The following is a 23,578-nucleotide window of genomic DNA, read 5'->3' as shown; positions in this document are numbered from 1 at the left end:
GAAAGTAATGTGTATGCATATATGTGTGTGTGTGTGTAAAGTTGTTGAAACAGTTTAAACACTTGTAGCTCATATCAACCCCTGACCCCATAAAAAGGTGCAGTGGGGGCAGTGCATCCATCAGCTGAGATTTGATCTGACATGCCCACATCCTTCATTGCAATATCATATGCACCATGTACGTATGTGTGTGTGTGTTTGTATATCTACGACCCCTAATTCCCATCACTTTCCAGAACTATTTAAACAGACTCTGCAGTGCCCCCCTCCCCACCCACTGCCACCGACCCCTTTTTTTTCTCATCAGTAACTCTGTGTAACAGGATTTTTGTCCTTAGGGAGCAAATGTTATTTCCTGTTTGTTGACCCCTAGAAACTATGGAAAATTACTAATATTCCCTTCAAACTTCTTTTGTTACGATATTTAGTCAAACCACCAAAGAATCCCTCTTAAAACATTGCTATGATGCTCCCCCATTGCTCCTGTTGAAATGCACATGTTGTCAACCACTAAGGGACATGCTCAACTGTTTATGGTCAAGCAAATGGCTAGCAGATAAAATAAATAATAATAATAATAATGAAATTATTGTATACAGTGCTCAGGTGCACCACAACTTGTCAAAAAGTGCGTATAAAGTATATGCAGTGATGTACAAATGTCTGGGAGGTGAACAGTGTATGAGTCAGATACATGCTTGCGTGTGTATATGGAGGAGAGAAAATCTGGTGTAAGTGTTGGCGAATCTCAGGAAGCATAGAAGTTTTGAAGGATGCAGTGCTCCGACAACTAACAACTGATGCCAGCAGTTTGTTCCATGCTTCAGCGTGTGTATGGAGGGGGGAAAATCAGGTGTGTGGTATTGAGCAGAATATTTGCTATAATGATATTTCTGCTTTAGCAACTCAGAGCTGAATCTGTCAGAAATGTAATGGAAAATAGGTCAGTTTGAGAACATTGATGTCCAAGTGACAAAAGCAAGGTTTTAAGGGAATAGTAGTCATCTCCTTTGATTTCTAGAAAGAAGCAAACAGGAAATAACATTTACTGACCAAAGACAAAAAAAAAATTTTTTTTAAGAATTAAAAATTCTGTTGCACAATGTAATTTAAGGATTTGCTGTGTTCCAAGGACAGACCTTTCACTAATCAAAAAAGGAAAAACAAAAAGAAAAACCCCCCACACAACCACCATCCCCACCATCATAGATTTTATTGTTGCCAAAAATCTATGCAAAAAAATAAAAATCCTTTTTCCTGAACAGAAATATAATAAAAAAAAAAAAACAGCTAATGGTAAAAAAATATAAAATAAAACTGCGTATTTTCCTCATTCTCTCAATTGTTTGTCTGTGATTGCTGACATTATTTTGGGTCCCTGTGGGCAATAAATCCGTTTGTCTGTCCTTGTTGTCCCCTCTGTGTCTAGCCCCTTAAATCCTTAAAATCCTTAAAAATATTTTAGCCCGAAGGCCGCGGCCATGCTGGGGCACCACCGCATACCTAGAAAGGGTATGGCCTGGTCAGCCTGTAATGATATGCATAAGATCTGGTCATCAAATCTAAGTAGAGACTTCAAACTTGAAATCTTCAAAACCACAGTCGAACCAATTCTACTATATGGCTCAGAAACCTGGACGTTATCAAAGAAGCTTGAGAGGTGGTTGGGTGGAACCTACACTCGCCTCCTTATGAGAGCTCAAAATCTCTCGTGGAAGTGTCATCCAACCAAAATGCAAATATATGGGAAACTACCACCTGTGTCATCTCTTGTGAAAGGTAGGAGAGTCCAGTTTGCTGGACATTGTTGTAGAGCTGAAAAAGAGATAATTTCTGCTCTTCTCCTCTGGAAGCCATCTGCTCGCGATACCAGAGGGCGCACACTCTCCTACCCTGATGTAATCTCCAGGGATACAGGCATATAAAGAAATAAGAAATGCACATGCATAGATATACATGTAGATATATCTATATAATGGGCTTCTTTCAGTTTCCATCTACCAAATCCTCTCAGAAGGCTTTGGTCAGCCTGAGGGTATAGTAGAAGACACTTGCCCAAGGTGCCACGCAGTGGGACTGAACCCAGAACCATGTGGCTGGTAAGCAAGCTTCTTACCACACAATCACATGTGTTTATGTTTGTGTATGTGTATATTACTCTTTTACTTGTTTCAATCATTTGACTGTGGCCATGCTGGGGCAATTGGAAGGTTTTTAGTTGAACCAATCGACCTGTGTTTTTAGCTCTGCTTTTGGGGTTTTGTTTTTCTTTGGTTTGGTTCCCCGTTGGTTATACTTTTAAGGGTTTCAGTTGATCCTATCAACGGGACAGCCTGTTGCTCGTGAAATTTAACATGAAAGTGGCTGAGCACTCCACAGACACACATAACATCAATGTAATTCTAAGGGAGATTCAGCATAAACACTATAGGATTAAAACAGGTAGTCTGAATCATGGTATTAAAGGGGCAATTAAAAGGGCTCAGATTTGTGTAGCAGTTGGTGTTAGGAATTGCATCCAGGCATAGGAACCATACCACATCAGACTGGAGTCTGCTGCAGCCTCTCAGCTTACCAGCCCTTATCAATCTGTCCAACCCATGCCAGCATGGACAACAGACATTAAATGATGACGATGATGAATAGAAAGAATAACTTAAAAGAATATTATTTGGGGGAATGCACCATCCATATATTCAACAGCTAGCAATATTTCTTGAAAATTAGGCAGCGAGCTGGCAGAATCGGTAGCACTCCAGACGAAATGCTTAGCGGTATTTCGTCTGTCTTTACGTTCTGTGTTCAAATTCTTCCGAGGTCGACTTTGCCTTTCATCCTTTTGGGGTTGATAAATTAAGTACCAGTTACACACTGGGGTCGATGTAGTCGACTTAATCCGTTTGTCTGTCCTTGTTTGTCCGCTCTGTGTTTAGCCCCTTGTGGGTAGTAAAGAAATAGGTATTTTGTCTGCCGCTACGTTCTGAGTTCAAATTCCACCGAGATCAACTTTGCCTTTCATCCTTTTGGGGCCGATAAATTAAGTACCAGTTGCATACTAGGGTCGATCTAATTGACTGGCCCTTTCAAGTTACAGGTACAGTAATATATATTTACGTACGCACTTCACATACAAACAATATATACACACACACACATATATACTCACACATATATGTATATATATATGTGTGTGTGTGTGTGTGTGTATATGTGTATATATATGTATGTATATATATCATAATTCATTGTTTGAACATGGTCGAGACAATGGAATTTACCATGCTACGCCAGACTTCACGGTCCATCATGGCATTATGGAGGTCCTGTTGCTGGATGCCTGTATCCCTGGAGATTACATCAGGGTAGGAGAGTGTGCGCCCTCTGGTATTGCGAGTAGATGGCTTCCAGAGGAGAAGAGTAGAAATTACTTCTTTTTCAGCTCTACAACAATGTCCAGCAAACTGGACTCTCCTACCTTTCACAATAGATGACACAGGTGGTAGTTTCCCATATATTTGCATTTTGGTTGGATGGCGCTTCCACGAGAGATTTTCAGCTCTTATAACGCGGGTGTAGGTTCCATCCAACTACACTCTCAGAGTGGTTGGCATTAAGAAGGGCTTCCAGCTGTGAAATTAACGTGACAGTGGCCGAGTACTCCAGACACACGTACCCTCGACATAGTTCTCAAGGATTTTCAGCATGACATGGAATGTGAGAAGGCTGGCCTTTTGAATAACAGGTATTACTTTTGCCAGCTGAGCGGACAGGAGCAACGTGAGGCCAGGAATCGAACTCACGACTCTGACCTGAATACCCTAACCATTAAGCCATGCGCCTTCGCTGCACTACTTTGAAAAAAAAATTAAGCAAACCCCTATTTTATAGATTTTCAATTTTATTTATTACGGAGATGTACTTGCATAGTAAGTGACCTGATCTGAGATCGCGTGCTGGAACGAAAACAATTTCAGCGTGGAAGGTGTTTATAAGCCATTTAAAGCACACCAAAAACCCCATTAATTTACCAAAATATTGTCTTCGCTTTGAGACCCTAACCTGGTCCCTGACAAAGTTCATTGCTTTTATTTAAATAAAATCAATCAAGGGAAATAACTGTAACAAGAATTACGTCCCTTTATTTCTTAGACTTGACGACATTTGGATCTTTTCGGTTTGACCGGGGATGGGCCATCGTAAAGGGTCGTTTTACCTGAAGGGTGAAGGGTCTTGTCTGATTTCTTGCTTACTAGGACATACAAAAATTTTATGTGTGTCTCGTGTGTGTGACCCTAATGACAGAAAAAAAGAACAAACAAGCATCATTCATTTATTTTTTATGTTTGAATTTATTTACAAAATTAAACTAACACATTGCAAAAAGACAGAGAGAGCGAGAGAGAAACCGACAGACAGATAGATAGAGAGAGAGAGAGCGAGGGAAACCGACAGATAGATTGATAGAGAGAGAGAGATAGAGATAGATAGGTAGATAGATAGACAGGTAGATAGATGATAGATAGACAGAGAGATAGATAGATAGACAGATAGATAGGTAGAGATAGATAGATAGATAGACATAGAGATAGATGGATAGATAGATGGGTAGATAGATAGATAGACAGAGATAGATAGATAGATAGACAGATAGATAGATAGATAGACAGATATAGATAGATAGATAGGTAGAGATAGATAGATAGACAGATATAGATAGATAGATAGGTAGAGATAGATAGATAGACAAATAGAGATAGATAGACAAACAGATAGATAGATAGATAAACAAGCTGGTTGACAAACAGACAGACAGATAGAAAAAAATCTACTTCTTTCTTCATCTTTGTTGTCTCTGTATATTCCTAACATATCTTTTCTTGCTTCAAAGTCCAAGTTGAACATTTTGGTGTCAGTGTGGGTTGTCCAGATCCATAAACATTTACATTCATTTCAGAAATTTCGTTTTGTTCTTTTTGGGGGGGTTTTTTTGTCTTTTTTATTTGTTGTTGTTGTTGTTGTAGTTACTGTTCATGTTGTTGGTGGTTATGGTGGTGGTGGTGGTTGTGGCAGTGGTGATGTGATGGTTGAGGTGGTTGTGGTGGCGGTAGTGATGGTTGTGATGGTAAAGGGGTTTGTGGTCGTGGTGGTGTTGTTGTTGCTAATGTTGTAGTTGTTAATGTTATGGTTGGTGGTGGTGGTAGTGGTGGCGGTGGTGACAGTAGTAGTTGTAAAGATGGTTGCGGTGATGGTGATGGTGGTGGTGGTGGTGTTGTTAATACTGTTGATGAGAATGGTGATGGTGGTGGTGGTGGTGGTGGTGGTAGTGTTTATGTAATTGTTCTTGTGATTGTTGTTGTTTCCGGGACAATAAAAATTGTGTCCCTCGGAAAAATCAGAACTTTCTTTCGTTTGCAAAAAAAAAAAAAAAAAAAAAGAAGGGACCGGGGAACAACAGAAAAAAAAAAGGATTTCAGGATCCGTTGTTTATATGTGGCATTACTAGACTGGGATTAAATACTTAAAGATTTGGGCAGGATTAGACCCCTGGAAAGACAGGTTCACTTCCAGATTAGGGAACTGGGGTCTATAGGGAGAAGAGATAGGTCTGGAGATCAAGGTTTATGTATGGATCGAGGATTGGGGATAATATAGGTTTATGCATGACTAGGGGCCTGGAGACAAGGGTTTATGAATGAATTAAGGTTCTAGGGACCAGTGTTTACATCCAGTCAAGAGACAGGAGATTATACATGGATCAGGGGACAGGGAATTATAGGGGTTTGTGTATGGATCAAGGTTATGGAAACAAGATTTAATAATGGATCAGGAAACTGAGGATTATAGAGGCTTATGTGTGGATTAGGGCCTTGGAGACAGTTTTATGTATGGATTAGAAATCTTGAGATAGATTAAGGGTCTGAAAATCAAGGTTTATATGGATTAGGGTTCTGGAGATAGGCATTTATGTATAGATAGGGATATTAAATCCCTATCCATATATAAATCCCATTTAATATGGGATTAAGGACTGGGATGTGGATTTATTCAGGGATAAAGATTTAATGTGAGATTTCAGACAAGAAATAGGGTTTACATATAGAATAAGTTCAATGTGGCTCAGGGAACAGGGAATTTGGGGTTATTTACAGATAGGGATTAATGGATTAACTATGAGATTAGTGGTCTGGAAATAGGGCATAAGGGGTCAAAGTTTCATATAGGATCAGTGAACAAAATGTAGGAGTTTATACATAACTGGGGTTGTGCGTTGGATTTTAGCGATGAGGGGTCTGTCGTAGGGATGTGGGGATGGTTGGCAGGATGTGTGGGGAAAAGGTTCTTGGGAGTATTTGTCTTATTTTAAATCGTTATTGGTGACCAATAGTGTTGTCATTAAGGGTTTCTAACAAGGTCCAGTCTCCGGATCACTGGGTTTTAGTGGGATGGAGGGTGTGAAGGAAGGAAGGTCTGTCAGAAAGTTTCTTTATAAAAGGGGACCACAATGTGGTCGCTCAAACTGTTAGAAATAGCAACACAAGCCTTCTTCAAATCACATCATACTATTTTAAACAAGGAAGAGCACATTAGATAATGTAGTCCTAGATACACTATGCCTGAATAAAAGACAGGATGGTCACAGCTGGAACATCTTTGATCATAGGTCTGCTGGATCAGAACTGACCTAGGGCTAAAAAAATAATAACAAGGAAGGACATATTAGATAATGTAGTCCTAGGTAAACTATATCTCAATAGAAGACAGGATGGTCATGGCTGGAATATCTTTGATCATAGGCCTACTGGATCAAAGCTGACAGAGTTAAACAAGGAACAACACATTAGATAATGTAGTCCTAGGTAAACTATATCTCAATAGAAGACAGGATGGTCATGGCTGGAATATCTTTGATCATAGGCCTACTGGATCAAAGCTGACATAGAGTTAAACAAGGAAGGACACATTAGATAATGTAGTCCTAGATACACTATGTCTGATTAAAAGACAGGATGGTCACAGCTGGAACACCTCCGATCATAGGTTTACTGGATCAGGACTGACCCGGGGCTAAACAACATCAAAATCAACCACATATCATTCCACTATTTTAGTTCTGGACGGTCTTGGAGGCTGTTGTTTAGCCCCAGGTCAGCCCTGATCCACCACACCTATGATCAATGTTGTTTCAACTGTGACCATCCTGCCTTTTATTCAGGCATAGTGTATCTAGAATTACATCATCTGATGTGTCCTACTTTGTTGTTGCTGACGTTGATGTTGTTGTTTAGCAGCAGGTCGGTGTTGATCCACCAAAACCACGATGGAAAGTATATCAAGGACTACATTATCCAATGTGCCCTTCCTTGTTATATAACCACAGGTCAGACCTCATCCAGCAGACCTACAATGAAAGGTGGTTACCCTTTTACTTGTTTCAGTCATTTGACTGTGGCCATGCTGGAGCACCACCTTTAGTCGAGCAGATCGACCCCGGGACTTATTCTTTTGTAAGCCCAGTACTTATTCTATCGGTCTCTTTTGCCGAACCGCTAAGTGATGGGGACATAAACACACCAGCGTCGGTTGTCAAGCAATGCTAGGGGGACAAACAGATATATATATATATATATACGACGGGCTTCTTTCAGTTTTCCATCTACCAAATCCACTCACAAGGCATTGGTCGGCCCGGGGCTATAGTAGAAGACACTTGCCCAAGGTGCCATGCAGTAGGACTGAACCCGGAACCATGTGGTTGGTAAGCAAGCTACTTACCACACAGCCACTCCTGCACCTATGGTTGTTTCAGCTGTGATCATAATATGGTTGTTCTTTTTAGTGCTCCAGCATGACCACAGCCACATGGCTGAAACAAAAGTATATCTAGGACTAGATTATCCTTCTTATTTAACCACAGGTCAGTCCTGATCTGGTCGACCTACAATGAAAGGTGGATGTTTCAGCTATGACCAGACCACCTGGTGGTTCTTTTATTCAGACATAGCACAGTAGTGCTCCAGCATGACCACAGCCACATGGCTGAAACAAATATAAGTGTATCTAGGACTACATTATCTAATGTGAGCTTTCATTTTCTTGATGGCAAGTGTTTGAATCGAGGAAAATTTCGTTGCTATTTTGAGGACAGTGAACGGTCACACGGGGGGCCGATCCCTTTCTTTTTCTATTTCTTTCACACATTTAGTGATTGGTGGGGTTGGAGGGGAGGGGGGTGAGGCATCAGCATTAATGGAAAGAGGAGCCGTGCCTCCCCTCCACATTTTTTAAAAATAAGGTGGGAATGGAGACTGGAGCAGCGGGGTGGGTCCTCTCTCGACATTTATGGTTGCGGGGCCGTCCGAGAGGACTGGACTTTAGCCGACTGACAGAGTCGGCCCCTGTGCGAGAGTTTGTGCCGGAGTAACATGTAGGAGTGCAAGAACTGTTTTCCGCAACAGTTGCATGTGTACGTCTGTTTGTCCCCTGCTTGGTGCAGTTGTACATGTTCCTTCAAGTCCTTGCAGTTCGAGTAACCATCACCGCAAATGTCGCACTTGAACGGCATGTCACTGCTGCTCCCACTGCCACCCCCTCTACCACCGCGGTTGTCATGGATACGGTTGTCATGATAGTCATCGTGGTAGTTGTGGTGCATCAGTTGGGCATGAAACTTGAGTTGCTGCCGCGTCTTGAATGGCTTGTCGCACGTGCCGCACCTGTGCATTTTCAGCTTTGGCGCCGTGTGCGTGCGCAGGTGGATGTTGAGGTTGCCCGGTCGAGCGAACCGCTTGCCGCAGTATTCGCAGCTGTAGGGCTGTTCGCCCGTGTGCGTGCGCCGGTGGAACACAAGGTTGCATTTCTGCGAGAAGGACCTGCCGCAGTAGTCGCAGACGAAGGCCTTCTCGACGTAGTGCACCAGCCGCGTGTGACGCTTCAAGTCGGACTCGCAGACGAACGCCTGCTGGCACTGACTACAGTTGTAGTTCGACGAACGGTGCATTGCTTGCCGATGCGAGAACAGAGAGAGAAACTGCTCAAAGATGCTGCCACAGATTTCACATTGGTACAGGATGCTGCCCTCTACTTCCTCATGACTGTTTATATGTCTCATGAAAAGACACCCAATGGAGAAGGTATCTCCACAGATTCGGCACTTGAAAGGTTTGTCTTTGGGACTTTGTGCAAGGAACTCAATCAAAGCTTTGCTGTGATTCTTCCCACAATGGACACACAGACGTTCTCTCCCCTCTTTATTTTCTTCTCCTGCTTTCCGTTCATTTTCACCATCGTTTCCGTTTCCCGGTTTTCCATTTCCCCCAGGTTTGTCCGAGACCATCATCTCTGTTTGACCTCTCTCCGCAGCATCGTTTACTCCGTCTTCAGGAATTCTCGGAGAACTCACTGCATCCCCAGCTTCCTCTTTCACCACCAACACAAAGTTATCCCTCGTTTTCACTTGTTCTTCAACCGGTGCCTGTTCCACTAGCTCAAACGCCGGTTCTCGTTTCAGGGACTGCGTCACAACTTCACGTCTCTCAGGGACAACATCAAATTCCACAACCACTTTATATTCCGAAGACTCTCTTTCCTGCTTAATCCTTTGTTCCACTTCAACATCAGCTTTCACTGTGGCTTCAAGTTTGTTCTCCTCACCATTCCGAGCAGGTGTTGCACAATGCATCACAACATGAGATGACATCTCAACAGAGTCAGGCTTAGAATCTATTTTGCCAGTGTCTTTGGCAAAGTTCTCAAAGCCTTTGTCCTGAGTATTTTCAGCTGGTTCTGATTTTACGAGGGATAGGGGCTGCTGTTCTCGATCCCTTTTTAGATTTGGGCCCGGATTGGAACCTTTATTACAATCTGATTCTCGATCAGGTTTGGTTTTGCAGGCCTTCGTTTTCACCTTGGAATAATTAATGCTGTTATTGGGATGAAGACTTGTAGAGTCTGCGATTCTGATCTCCATCGCTTCTGCTGTCAGTGTTGGCGTCGTCACAACAGGTGAAGCAACGCTGCCTGCAGGAGATTGCACGATGGCACCATAACTCGGTATCTTTAAGGGGTTCGTCTCTGTCGATGGCAATTTCAAAATCAGGTAATTCTCCATAACCACCGGACTGACGACCCCGTTGTTACTTTTGCCGTTGACCCTTTGTGTGGATATGCTGTTGTTAGGATCGGACACAACGACCGCTCCGAGTTGTGGTTGCTTCTTCTCAAGCGAAACACCGTTGCTTAGAAACACTCCTGAATCAACCATCTCTGGAGATTTCAAAATCTTCACCGGAACATTCTGACCGGCAACAAGGACTGGTCTGTCATGCCGTACCTGTTGAATGACCGAATTTCGCTGTATGTTCAGCAGAGGAGATGGCGGACAGATATTTATTGCCGAGTCCAACCGGGTCTGCGGTTTGCTAAGTAAATACACAGTTTTGGCCCCCAGATGAGCTGGGGTTAGATTCTCTATAACAGGGCCCAGTTTTTGTATGGCTGGTTCCGTATGCTCCGAAAGAACAACGCCTGTCGGACCTAACTGCGTTGCCAAAAGCACTGGGATTGGTTTGGAGTCGGAGTTCTCTTTGAGAGCGGCGACTTCGGGTTTTTCTTTTGCTTGCATCTGCGTCTGCTGCGGCGCCGTCTTGCAGTTACGAGAGAGGTTTTGGTTGCAGAGGGCGCTGACGGGTTTATTGTCGCTCACGGAAACATGCTGCTGCTGCTGTTGTTGTTGTTGTTGTTGCTGCTGCTGCTGTTGTTGCTGCTGCTGATGCAACTGTTGGTGCACCTTCAGCACATTGTCGTGTTTGAAGCTCTTTCCGCAGGTGTTGCACTTGTGCGGCTTTTCTTTTGTATGCGTCTTCTTGTGAATGAGGAGCTGCGACAACTGCGGAAAATTCTCATAGCAGATGTCACAGGAATGGAATGGCTTCAACACAGCCGTATTCTTCTGGAGAATCTCATCGATCCTCAGGGAAAATTTCTTCTTACTCACTCTCAGAGGGTCCGAAGACGAAGAATTCCTTTTCTTCGGGGCCACGTGGAACCTGCTGACGTGCTTCTTCCGCGATTCCTCATCGCCGAACCTCTTGTCGCAGAACTTGCAGGCAAGCGTCAGATGGTCCTTCCGGTGAGTGATCAAATCAAAGAAATCCTCGAAAAGGATGCCACAGAATTCGCACCGATACAGGCTTTTCCCAAGATGCGATTCCATGTGTTTGACAAAGAGGCAAGAGATGGAGAATATCTGGTTGCAGAACTGGCAGCGAAAAGGTTTCCCTTTGGCTCCGGTTTCCAATTCATTGGTCAGATCTTGATCGTGAACTTTCTCGCAGAATGGACAAAGTTTTTGCTTGCTCAAAATAACCGATTTGCAGTTGACCGAGGAATTATTCTTTCTTTTAAGCATATTGCAAGTTATTTTCCAACAGTTCTTTAAGCTTGTTTTTGTTTTTGTTGTTATTTTTTTTTTTTTAAGATTGGAAAAAATTTTTTTGTTTCTTTTTAAAAACAGTATAAAAATATATCAAATATGCAAAAAAAAAAAAATGCGAGAAAAAATTAAATTAAGTAAAAAATAAAAATTGATCTGTTCTGACTGATTCCAGTCAATTCCTAGCAGACGTTCATCATTACTATTATTGCTACTTGCTGCTGTAATGCCTGTCCAACTGCTCTCTGCATCTTCATCTCACAATGTCAGCTTTGGTGCTTCAGCATCCTTCCACCTGAAAAACACAAATTTATATATGTATATATATATATATGTGTGTGTGTGTGTGTGTGTGTGTATATGTATACACATACATATATATTTCTTTACTACCCACAAGGGGCTAAACACAGAGGAGACAAACAAGGACAGACAAAGGGATTAAGTCGATTACATCGACCCCAGTGCGTAACTGGTACTTAATTTATCGACCCCGGAAGGATGAAAGGCAAAGTCAACCTCGGCGGAATTTGAACTCAGAACGTAACGGCAGACGAAATACGGCAACGCATTTCGCCGGCGTGCTAATGTTTCTGCTCGCCGTATGTACATATATACACATACATTATATGCACCTATATCTATACATGTGTATGTAAATATATGTATGTGTGTGTATATATGTATATATATATATATATATCACCGTGATCACCATGACTGACTAGGCTATCAGATGTTGCTACACATCTCTGGTCACAATGCGCTTCGCATTGTTTTAGCCTTCAAATGACGCCACCCCGCTAGCTAAGCGAGCAGGCCAACAGAAGAAAGAGTGAGAGGAAGTTGTGGCGAAAGAGTACAGCAGGGATCGCCACCACCCCCTGCTGGAGCCTCGTGGAGCTTTTAGGTGTTTTCACTCAATAAAGACTCACAACGCCTGGTCTGGGAATCGAAACCGCGATCCTCCGACCTCGAGTCCGCTGCCCTAACCACTGGGCCATTGCGCCTCCACATATATATATATAGTTAATCCAAACATGAAAGCACAAAGAGAAAACACAACAACGTGAGGACGTGGAACAAATATAGTATTATTGGATGCTCAGGAAGGAAGGGAAGCAGGAGGGTTTTACGTTTCGAGCGGAGCTCTTCGTCAGAAACATAGGAAAAGGAAAGATCCAGAGAAGGGAAGACAGAGGAAAAAAAAATCGCCAACGGTACACACGAGGTCACATATATATATATATCTTCTTTCTTCTTTTATCTTTTATCTTTTACTTGTTTCAGTCATTTGACTGCAGCCATGCTGGAGCACCACCTTTAGTCAAGCAAATCGACCCCGGGACTTATTCTTTGTAAGCCCAGTACATATTCTATCGGTCTCTTTTTGCCGAACCACTAAGTGACGGGGACGTAAACACACCAGCATTGGTTGTGAGTCAATGCTAGGGGGACAAACACACACACACATACATATATATATACGACAGGCTTCTTTCAGTTTCCGTCTACCAAATCCACTCACAAGGCATTGGTCGGCCCGGGGCTATAGCAGAAGACACTTGCCGAAGATGCCACGCAGTGGGACTGAACCCAGAACCATGTGGTTGTTTAGCAAGCCACTTACCACAAAGCCACTCCTGCACCTATATATTAATTAGAAAAAAACCACCTTTTATCAATTCAATAATGAAAAATTAAATTATACCATTTAGAAAAATTATCTATAATATGTAATTTTTCTAAATGGTATAATTTAATTTTTCATTATTGAATTGAACTCAATGAAAATCAGAAATAGCAACGTTTGAAAGCCTGCATTATGCTACTTTCTTGTCACAAAAATGAATCATTTTTTAATCGAATTGTAATGTGTAGGCACAGGAATGGCTGTGTGGTAAGTAGCTTGTTTACCAACCACATGGTTCCGGGTTCAGTCCTACTGTGTGGCACCTTGGGCAAGTGTCTTCTACTATAGCCTCGGACCGACCAAAGCCTTGTGAGTGGATTTGGTAGATGGAAACTGAAAGAAGCCCGTCGTATATATGTATATATATATATATATGCGTGTGTGTGTTTGTGTGTCTGTGTTTGTCCCCCTAGCATTGCTTGACAACCGATGCTGGTGTGTTTATATCCCCGTTACTTAGCAGTTCAGCAAAAAGAGACCGATAGAATAAGTACTGGGCTTACAAAACAATAAGTCCCGGGGTCGAGTTGCTCGATTAAAGGCGGTGCTCCAGCATGGCCGTGGTCATATGACTGAAACAAGTAAAAGAGTAAAAAAGAGTAGAGTGTGATGAGAAATGGATCCAATACAACAACCGTAAACATTCAGCACAATGGTTGGACAAAGATGAGCCACCAAAATACAGTCCAAAAAGCAAAATTCATCAAAAGAAGCTGATGGTGTGTGTTTGGTGGTCTGGTGCAGATGTGATCCATTATGATTTCAGTAAACCTATTTCTTTACTATCCACAAAGGGGACAAACAAGGACAGACATAGGTATTAAGTCGATTACATCGACCCCAGTGCGTAACTGGTACTTAATTTATCGACCCCGAAAGGATGAAAGGCAAAGTCGACCTCGGCGGAATTTGAACTCAGAACGTAACTGCAGACCAAATACCTATTTCTTTACTACCCTCAAGGGGCCAAACATAGAGGGGACAAACAAGGACAGACATAGGTATTAAGTCGATTACATCGACCCCAGTGCATAACTGGTACTTAATTTATCGACCCCGAAAGGATGAAAGGCAAAGTCGACCTCGGCGGAATTTGAACTCAGAACGTAACTGCAGACCAAATACCTATTTCTTTACTACCCTCAAGGGGCCGGGACAAACAAGGACAGACAAACGGATTAAGTCGATTATATCGACCACTGTACGTAACTGGTACTTAATTTATCGACCCCGAAAGGATGAAAGGCAAAGTCGACCTCGGCGGAATTTGAACTTACAACGTAACGACAGACGAAATATGTCTACGCATTTCGCCCGTCGTGCTAACGATTCTGCCAGCTCGCTGCCTTAAACCTGTCCCATCAATCACGGCTGAAGTATACTGCAGCCAACTGGACCAAATAATGCAGAAACTTACAAAAAAAACAGCCTAGATTAGTCAACAGATCCACCCCTATTTTATTGCAAGACAATGCCAGACCACACATTGCAAAAATGACATTGGCGAAACTTACAGGAGTTGGAGTTGGAAGTTCTCCATCATCCACCATCCTCACCTAATCTTGCCCCCCACTGACTACCACTTTATATATATTATAATATATATATATATATATATATATATGTGTGTGTTTGTGTGTGTACGTATGTATACACATACACACATATATACACATACAATATATGCACCTATATCTATACATGTGTATGTAAATATATGTATGTATGTGTGTGTGTGTATATATATATATATATATTTATATATATATATGTATATATATATATATAATAAAATATTAGGGAATAAATCCAAACTTACAGGGAAAAATCAGATTTAGGATTGAATCCAATTTTATAGTAAAATATTATATTATATTAAATTAGAGACAAAATCACTATTAGGCAAATCATACAATGAAAAACTTAAGCCAATACATAAGATTAATTAATTTATATTATTTTAAATATATATCAAAATTATTAAAAAAAGATAATGAGTATAACACTACGATCGTTTCATGGCTGTCCAATTCGTAAAAATTCGAGCTACAATCAATCTTCAGGCGATTGAAATATTTATCTTAGCGAGGTTTAACAATGAGTAAACACTTAATATATATATATATATATATATATTATATTATATGTAGAAAAATACAAACTGGGACAAGAACGTAAAACATTTAGAAGACGATACAAAAAACACAGACGGGACATTCGAAGCCTTCAATCTTCAGGCAAAGAACCGGATCATCTTAGCAATTTCGGCTGATATATATATATAGTTAATCTAAACATGAAAACAATAATTATTTGATAGGAAAAAAATTTAATTTTGACAATGCTGTAAAACAGGCCCTCCACGATTTTATTGACCCTAGATTGCCAGGATTTTTACAGTTCTGGGCTGGACAAGCTACCATTGAAATGTCCAAAGTGTATTGGCAATATGGGTGCATAGTTTGATGAATAAAACTATTCCTTGTATTTATAAAACCTACAAATTTCATACTTGACGACCTAATACATATATATAAATATATACATAAACACATATATACATATATATGTATGTATGTATTTATGTATGTATATGTATGTATATATATATATATATATATATATATCTTTCTCTTTCTCTCTTTTGCTTGTTTCAGTCATTTGACTGCGGCCATGCTGGAGCACCCCCTTTAGTCGAGCAACTCGACCCCGGACTTATTCTTTGTAAGCCCAGTACTTATTCTATCGGTCTCTTTTGCCGAACTGCTAAGTAACGGGGACATAAACACACCAGCATCGGTTGTCAAGCAATGCTAGGGGGACAAACACAGACACACACATACATATATATATATACATATTTACGACAGGCTTCTTTCAGTTTCCGTCTACCAAATCCACTCACAAGGCATTGGTCGGCCTGGGGCTATAGTAGAAGACACTTGCCCAAGGTGCCACTCCTGCGTCTATATATATGGAATACTAATGTTGACTGCTAGATATGTCCCATCAGCGCTGCCTCCACTGAGTCCAGAGCATCTCTTACCAAGACCGAGTGAGGAATGAAGAAGGGATGAGATGAGCTAGCATGGGAAGTTTGTAAGATTTGGTGACTAAGCAGCAGATTCGGTTTACTAGTTATTTGACACCGCTAGAAAAAAATCCCATTTTCCGTAGCGGTGTCGTATGAAATTGTCACCCATGATTATAACCCTAGTATCGATCTATTGCATTTCAATCTGTTTTATGGTTAGGGTTAGAGGTGGGGGGAAGGGTATCTTTTTTTCTTCGCAAATGTAAATAAACCCAATCTGTTTCTTAAACAAGGGACATATTCATACAGCATGGAATGTTTTCACCCCAAATGGACGGAAGCGATTGGTTAAAATTGCCGAAATGCTCGATTTTAAAGTGGAAATATCTTAGAAACTATAGAATTTTCTCAATAAAACCAAGAGAAAAAGATGTTTTATAAACACATTCTACCAGTATACGAAATTTAAAAGTGTTTAGTTACCTAGAAATTATGTTAAAAACTGCCGGTCAAACGGAAAAGATCCCTGTTTCTTAAACGAGGGACATATTCATACAGCACAGAATGCTTTTTTACCTCAATAGACGTCATTAATTGGTTGAAATTGCAGAAAAAACAACAACAAATATCTTACAAACTATAGAATTTTCTCAATAAAGCCAAGAAAAAAAAAGATGTTTTATGAACACATTCTACCAGTATACGAAGTTTAAAAGTGTTTAGTTACCTAGAAATTGTGTTGAAAACTGCCGTTCAAAAGGAAAAGATCCGTTATTATTATGCTTTGATTAGTGCTGGAGAGATATGCTACCATCGTGGTGAAGTGGAAGGAGGAAGAGGAAAAATGATTGCGGGGGAAAACCGAGGAAGACCTGGTGCAGTACATTCTTGAACAATATAATGGAGATGGAAGTTGGCTCAAGTAGAGCTAAGAGTCGAGGAAAGCGATCTGAAAGTTTGGAGAAGGCTTATTGCCCATTGTGTTGAGAGCACTGGAAGAGCTAAGAACTAGGATATACATGTGAATGTGTGTATTTTTTGAGTATGTATATATATATATATATCTTTCTCTTTCTCTTTTTTGCCTTGTTTCAGTCATTTGACTGCGGCCATGCTGGAGCACCGCCTTTAGTCGAGCAAATCGACCCTAGGACTTATTCTTTTGTAAGCCCAGTACTTATTCTATCGGTCTCTTTTGCCGAACCACTAAGTGACGGGAACATAAACACATCAGCATTGGTTGTCAAGCAATGCTAGGGGGACAAACACAGACACACAAACATACACGCACATACATACATATATATATATACACGACGGGCTTCTTTCAGTTTCTGTCTACCAAATCCACTCACAAGGCTTTGGTCGGCCCGAGTCTATAGTAGAGGACACTTACCCAAGGTGCCACGCAGTGGGACTGAACCCGGAACCATGTGGTTGGGAAGCAAGCTACATACCACACAGCCACTCCTGCGCCTAATATATTTTTTCAATATATTTATTTATTTTAACTATCAAAAAGTATTAAAAAGTTTAATATTGCTCCCTAATATTATTATATATATATATATACTCACACATACATATATATATATATATTTATTGCCCACAATAATCGACCCCAAAAGGATGAAATGCTAAGTCGACCTCGGCAGAATTTGAACTCAGAATGTAACAGCAGTGTTCCAGTCAGTCCCCATCTCTTTGAGATGCTTCCTCATCCTCCATGACCATGTGGCACGTGGCTGACCAACATGAGTCATCACCCTAGCTGGATCCTCGAAGAAGAGAACACAACATGCAAGACCCAACTCAGAAAATCAATACATATTTCTTTACTACCCTCAAGGGGCTAAACATAGAGGGGACAAACAAGGACAGACAAAGGGATTAAGTCTATTATATCGACCCCAGTGCGTAACTGGTACTTTATTTATCGACCCTGAAAAGACGAAAGGCAAAGTCGACCTAGGTGGAATTTGAACTCAGAACGTAGCGGCAGACGAAATACTGCTACGAATTTCGCCTGGCGTGCTAACGTTTCTACCAGCTCACCGCCTTAAACATATAGGCCCAAGAGTGGCTGTGTGGTAAGTAAACCGCCTACCAGCCACATGGTTCCGGGCTCAGTCCCACTGTGTGGCAACCTGGGCAAGAATCTTCCACTACAGCCTGAGTGGACTTGGCAGACGGAAACCGAAAGAAGCTCGTTGTATATATGTATATGTGTGTGTGTGTGTGTATAGCCAAACAGTCTGAGCTGACCGTTCCAAATCATACAAATTAGAGGACACGTCCTTGTCTCTGAGTACAGTCATTGGTCAGATACAAAATCAGAGACAAATGGTGACCATAAGCCAGTGAAGCATCCTGGTTCGGAAGGAGTTCAGCTGGCTCGTAAGGGCTTTGGGGAGTGTCCGAGTTTTGCAAGATGTAGCAAGACGGAGAGGAATAAGTACTGGGCTTACAAAGAATAAGTCCTGGGGTCGATTTGGTGGACTAAAGGTGGTGCTCCAGCATGGCCACAGTCAAATGACTGAAACAAGTAAAAGAGTAAGTCAAATTGTTTGACGAAACCTTTCGATGCGGTGCTCCAGCATGGCCACCATCCAATGATTGAAACACATAAAAGATTTTAAAAAAAAATAATAGGTGCAGGAGTGGCTGTGTGGTAAGTAGCTTGCTAACCAACCACATGGTTCTGGGTTCAGTCCCACTGCGTGGCACCTTGGGCTAGTGTCTTCTGCTATAGCCTCGGGCCGACCAAAGCCTTGTGAGTGGATTTGGTAGACAGAAACTGAAAGAAGCCTGTCGTATATATGTATATATATATGAGTGTATGTGTGTCTGTGTTTGTGCCCCTAGCATTGCTTGACAACCGATGCTGGTGTGTTTACGTCCCCGTAACTTAGCGGTTCGGCAAAAGAGACCGATAGAATAAGTACTGGGCTTACAAAGAATAAGTCCCGGAGTCGATTTGCTCGACTAAAAGGCGGTGCTCCAGCATGGCCGCAGTCAAATGACTGAAACAAGTAAAAGAGAATAAAAGAGTAATAAAGGATAAGATAGGTGAGGAAGTGTCAAGAAATCTAATTGGAAGGAAACTGTGGAAGGTGTACACCAAGGAAGACTTAGGCAGAAGTGGTGAAAACTTGCCCCAGGATGTTAAACATTACAGAAGGAAATGACCAAGGAATGAAACAAAGGATGAGATACCGTCTTGGGAGAGAACCGTTTAACTTGTGGAAAAGACAATGTAAAATTGATGACGATGACAGTAATCAGTATCATCAATGCCGTCATCATTTTAACAGTTGCACAGCTAAGTTTTAAAGACACCATGATAATTCTTAACCCTTTTGATACCAACCTGGTTGTAACCACTTCTGGCTCTGAGTACAAATGTCTTGTTTTCAAAAGATTTGCATTAAAATCTTCCACCAAACCTTAGTCACAGTTTATGTTCCTAACACTAGCTTAATGATAACTAAGTTATTTTACTAAATTCTTTGTTATATTTAAAAATAATTGAACGAAACACAGAGCATCTCCACAGAAATATGGTAACAAAAGGGTTAAAGTAACCATGATATTTTTAACCCTTTTGATACCAACCTGGCTGAAACCACTTTTGGCTCTGAGTACAAATGTCTTGTTTTCAAAAGTTCTGAATTAAAATCTTCCACCAAACCTTAGTCACAATTTATGTTCCTAACACTAGCTGAATGATAACTAAGTTATTTTACTAAATTCTTTGTTATATCTAAAATGATTGAAAGAAACACAGAGCATCTCAAAATAAATACGATAAGGAATGGGTTAAATTGGGTGAGCAAACATATACTGTGACACATACCAAACAATTTTGGACTCATTTTCTCTTATATTACACAAAATATTTCATTAGTCATAATGTTACTTAATTGTATTCTAGATTAATTAGCTTCATGTTTCAGTAACAACGTCATTATGTATGAATCTTGCTCCTACTGATATAAGTGTGATGCGAAAAAGAGGAAACTCCATGGAGTCATCCAGTGTCAAGAGGTTATGAGGTCAGGGTCTGTTTTGGTTCTTCTGACGTCAGGAGCCACCAACACACCACAGGGGATCGAGCCGATAGTTAAGAAAGATGGGAGGTTGGTCAAATAAAGGAATGGCCCCAGAAAGTTCTCCCAAGGCCATGTGATTAACAAAGGAAATGAGATTCGAATTAAAGGGTCAAAAACAAGTGTTGAAAAGGCTTGGCTTCATGCTCTTGTTTGATGGGGTTGGGGGTCATTCCAAGTTAGTGGTCCCAGAGTCAAGGCTGATCTGGAACCCAACCCACGAAGCAATTGCCCCAGCTCCCCTTCAGGGTTGGCGAAAGCGATGTGGTGGACAACAAAAAACCTGGCTGACAACAGTCAAGGCTGATCTGGAACCCAACCCACGAAGCAATTGCCCCAGCTCCCCTTCAGGGTTGGCGAAAGCGATGTGGTGGACAACGAAAAACCTGGCTGACAACAGTCAAGGCTGATCTGGAACCCAACCTAGGACCCCATATCTACGGCATTCGCTGCTGGAATAAGTAGTGGTCGGAGATCACGCGGTCGTTAGCCTCAAATTGCCAGGCCTGGTCGGCGTTTGTGAGAGATGCAGCATTGAGGATGAATGAAGCCAGCTCAACCCACCCCAGGTGAATGCTGCAAGAAGAAGAAGTGGTCCCAGAGGCATCATCAAGTGTAGAGCCGACAGGATCCACCAGTGCTCCCTATAGCTGGCAGTTCCGTGCCAGTCCTTCTGCAACTTCCAAGGTGACATCAAGTCCCTGGAGATCTTCCCCAATCACATCCAACCTGTTACAACACTGACCAGAAGAAACCAGACTGACCAACAACTGAATGGGCCCACCCACCCTGGGCCACAAGAATTCAGCTTACACTACAATTAGTTATACTGCTGTGTTTTAGTGTCTACTTCTCTATGCATGCATGGGTGATGCAATGATCTTCATCAATATCAGGCGCAGAAAGTGGCTGTGTGGTAAGTAGCTTGCTTACCAACCACATGGTTCCAGGTTCAGTCCCACTGCGTGGCACCTTGGGCAAGTGTCTTCTACTATAGCCCCAGGCCGACCAATGCCTTGTGAGTGGATTTGGTAGATGGAAACTGAAAGAAGCCCATCGTATATATGTATGTGTGTGTGTGTTTGTCCCCCCCCCAACATCGCTTGACAACCGATGCTGGTGTGTTTACGTCCCCGTCACTTAGCAGTTCGGCAAAAGAGATCCGATAGAATAAGTACTAGGCTTACAAAGAATAAGTCCTGGGGTCGATTTGCTTGACTAAAGGCGGTGCTCCAGCATGGTCGCAGTCAAATGACTGAAACAAGTAAAAGAGTAAAAGAATAACTATCTGTTTGTCTGTCCTTGTTTGTCCCCTCTGTGTTTAGCCCCTTGTGGGTAGTAAAGAAATAGGTATTTCGTCTGCCGCTACGTTCTGAGTTCAAATTCCGCTGAGGTCGACTTTGCCTTTCATCCTTTCGGGGTCGATTAAATAAGTACCAGTTACGCACTGGGGGGCGATGTAATCGACTTAATCCCTTTGTCTGTCCTTGTTTGTCCCCTCTGTGTTTAGCCCTTGTGGGTAGTAAAGAAATAGGTATTTCGTCTGCCGTTACGTTCTGAGTTCAAATTCCGCCGAGGTCGACTTTGCCTTTCATCTGTCCGGGGTCGATTAAATAAATACCAGTTACGCACTGGGGTCAATATAATCAGCTTAATCCGTTTGTCCCCTCTGTGTTTAGCCCCTTGAGGGTAGTAAAGAAATAGGTATGATGATACTGGCTGAAGTGCTATGGGGCTTGTAGTGTTTCCGTTGTATAGGTGGTGATGTTGGTGGTGGTAGTTGTTAGCTGTTGCTTTGGTTATGGTGACGGGTGTGGTGGTAGTTTCATATAGGTAGTGTTGTGCGGTGGTTGTGGTGGTGGTGATGTTTGTAATGGCGATGGGCGTGGTGGTGGTAGTTTTATATATATAAGTAGTGTTGTGAGATGGTTGTGATGGTGGTGATGGTGATAGGCGTGGTAGTGGTGGTGGTAGTTTTTATGTAGGTGGTGTGTCATGGTTGTGGTGGTGGTGGTGGTAGTTTTTATGTAGGTGGTGTGTGATGGTGGTAGTGGTAGTTTTATATAGGTAGTGTTGTGAAATGGTTGTGGTGGTGGTGATGGCGATGGAGGTGGTAGTTTTATGTAGGTGGTGTCGTGTGATGGTTGTGGTGGTGGTGGTGGTAGTTTTTATGTAGGTGGTGTGTGATGGTGGTAGTGGTAGTTTTATATAGGTAGTGTTGTGAAATGGTTGTGGTGGTGGTGATGGCGATGGGCGTGGTGGTGGGGGTGGTAGTTTTATGTAGGTGGTGTCGTGTGATGGTTGTGGTGGTAGCAGTGATGGTAGGGGCAGTGGTGTTTATGGTGATGATGGTTGCTGTGGCGATTAAGATTTTGGTGATGCTGATAGAGATGACGATGATGGTGGTGGTGGTAGTGGTGGTTGTGACAGTGGTGATGACGGTGGCGGTAGTGTTGTTGTTGTTGGTGTGGTGGTGGTAGCATTACTAGTTAGGCGCGGTGTAAACAATATGGTGATTGCAACGATGGTGGCTCATGTTGGCTGAGCCGGTAACATTGGTGAAAATAGTGTCAGCTGTTGTAGGTGATGACGACGATGATGACGATGACGATGATGATGACGATGGTGATGATAATGATGATAATGATGATGATGATGATGATGATGATGATGACGATGATAATGATGATGATGATTATGATGATAATGATGACGATGATGATAATGATGATGATGATAATGATGACGATGATGATGATAATGACGATGATGATAATGATGATGATGATAATGATGACGATGATATGATGATGACGATGATGATAATGATGATGATGTATGATGACGATGATAATGACGATGATGATATTGATGATGATGATAATGATGATGATGATAATGATGACGATGATGATAATGATGATGATGATAATGATGACGATGATGATGATAATGACGATGATGATAATGATGATGATGATAATGATGACGATGATAATGATGATGACGATGATGATAATGATGATGATGATGATGATGACGATGATAATGACGATGATGATATTGATGATGATGATAATGATGATGATGATAATGATGACGATGATGATAATGATGATGATGATAATGATGACGATGATAATGATGATGACGATGATGATAATGATGATGATGATGATGATGACGATGATAATGACGATGATGATATTGATGATGATGATAATGATGATGATGATAATGATGACGATGATAATGATGATGACGATGATGATGACGATGATAATGACGATGATGATATTGATGATGATGAT

At 41.6% G+C, this 23,578-nt stretch overlaps 1 protein-coding gene across 4 annotated transcripts in view; it reads right to left on the bottom strand.

Moving 5' to 3' along the window:
• Positions 1 to 7,682: 7,682 nt before the first annotated feature.
• The window catches only part of LOC115226070, a 30,317-nt gene continuing 14,421 nt past the window's right edge, over positions 7,683 to 23,578 (bottom strand). For 2 of the 4 annotated variants that reach the window (XM_029797044.2, XM_029797045.2), the window contains exon 2: positions 7,683 to 11,726. In XM_029797044.2, the coding sequence (XP_029652904.1) occupies positions 8,339 to 11,407 (3,069 nt within the window). In that variant the 5' untranslated portion in view covers positions 11,408 to 11,726 and the 3' untranslated portion in view covers positions 7,683 to 8,338. Of the gene's footprint in view, positions 11,727 to 21,454; positions 21,502 to 23,578 lie in introns of those variants that run through there. The other 2 variants (XM_036514973.1, XM_036514972.1) reach the window with 2 other exon arrangements.

Source organism: Octopus sinensis, linkage group LG29 (genome assembly GCF_006345805.1).
Source record: "Octopus sinensis linkage group LG29, ASM634580v1, whole genome shotgun sequence".
Classification (NCBI taxonomy): domain Eukaryota; kingdom Metazoa; phylum Mollusca; class Cephalopoda; order Octopoda; family Octopodidae; genus Octopus; species Octopus sinensis.
Note: the sequence above shows the minus strand (reverse complement) of the source record. Positions and strands in the feature narration are given on the sequence as shown.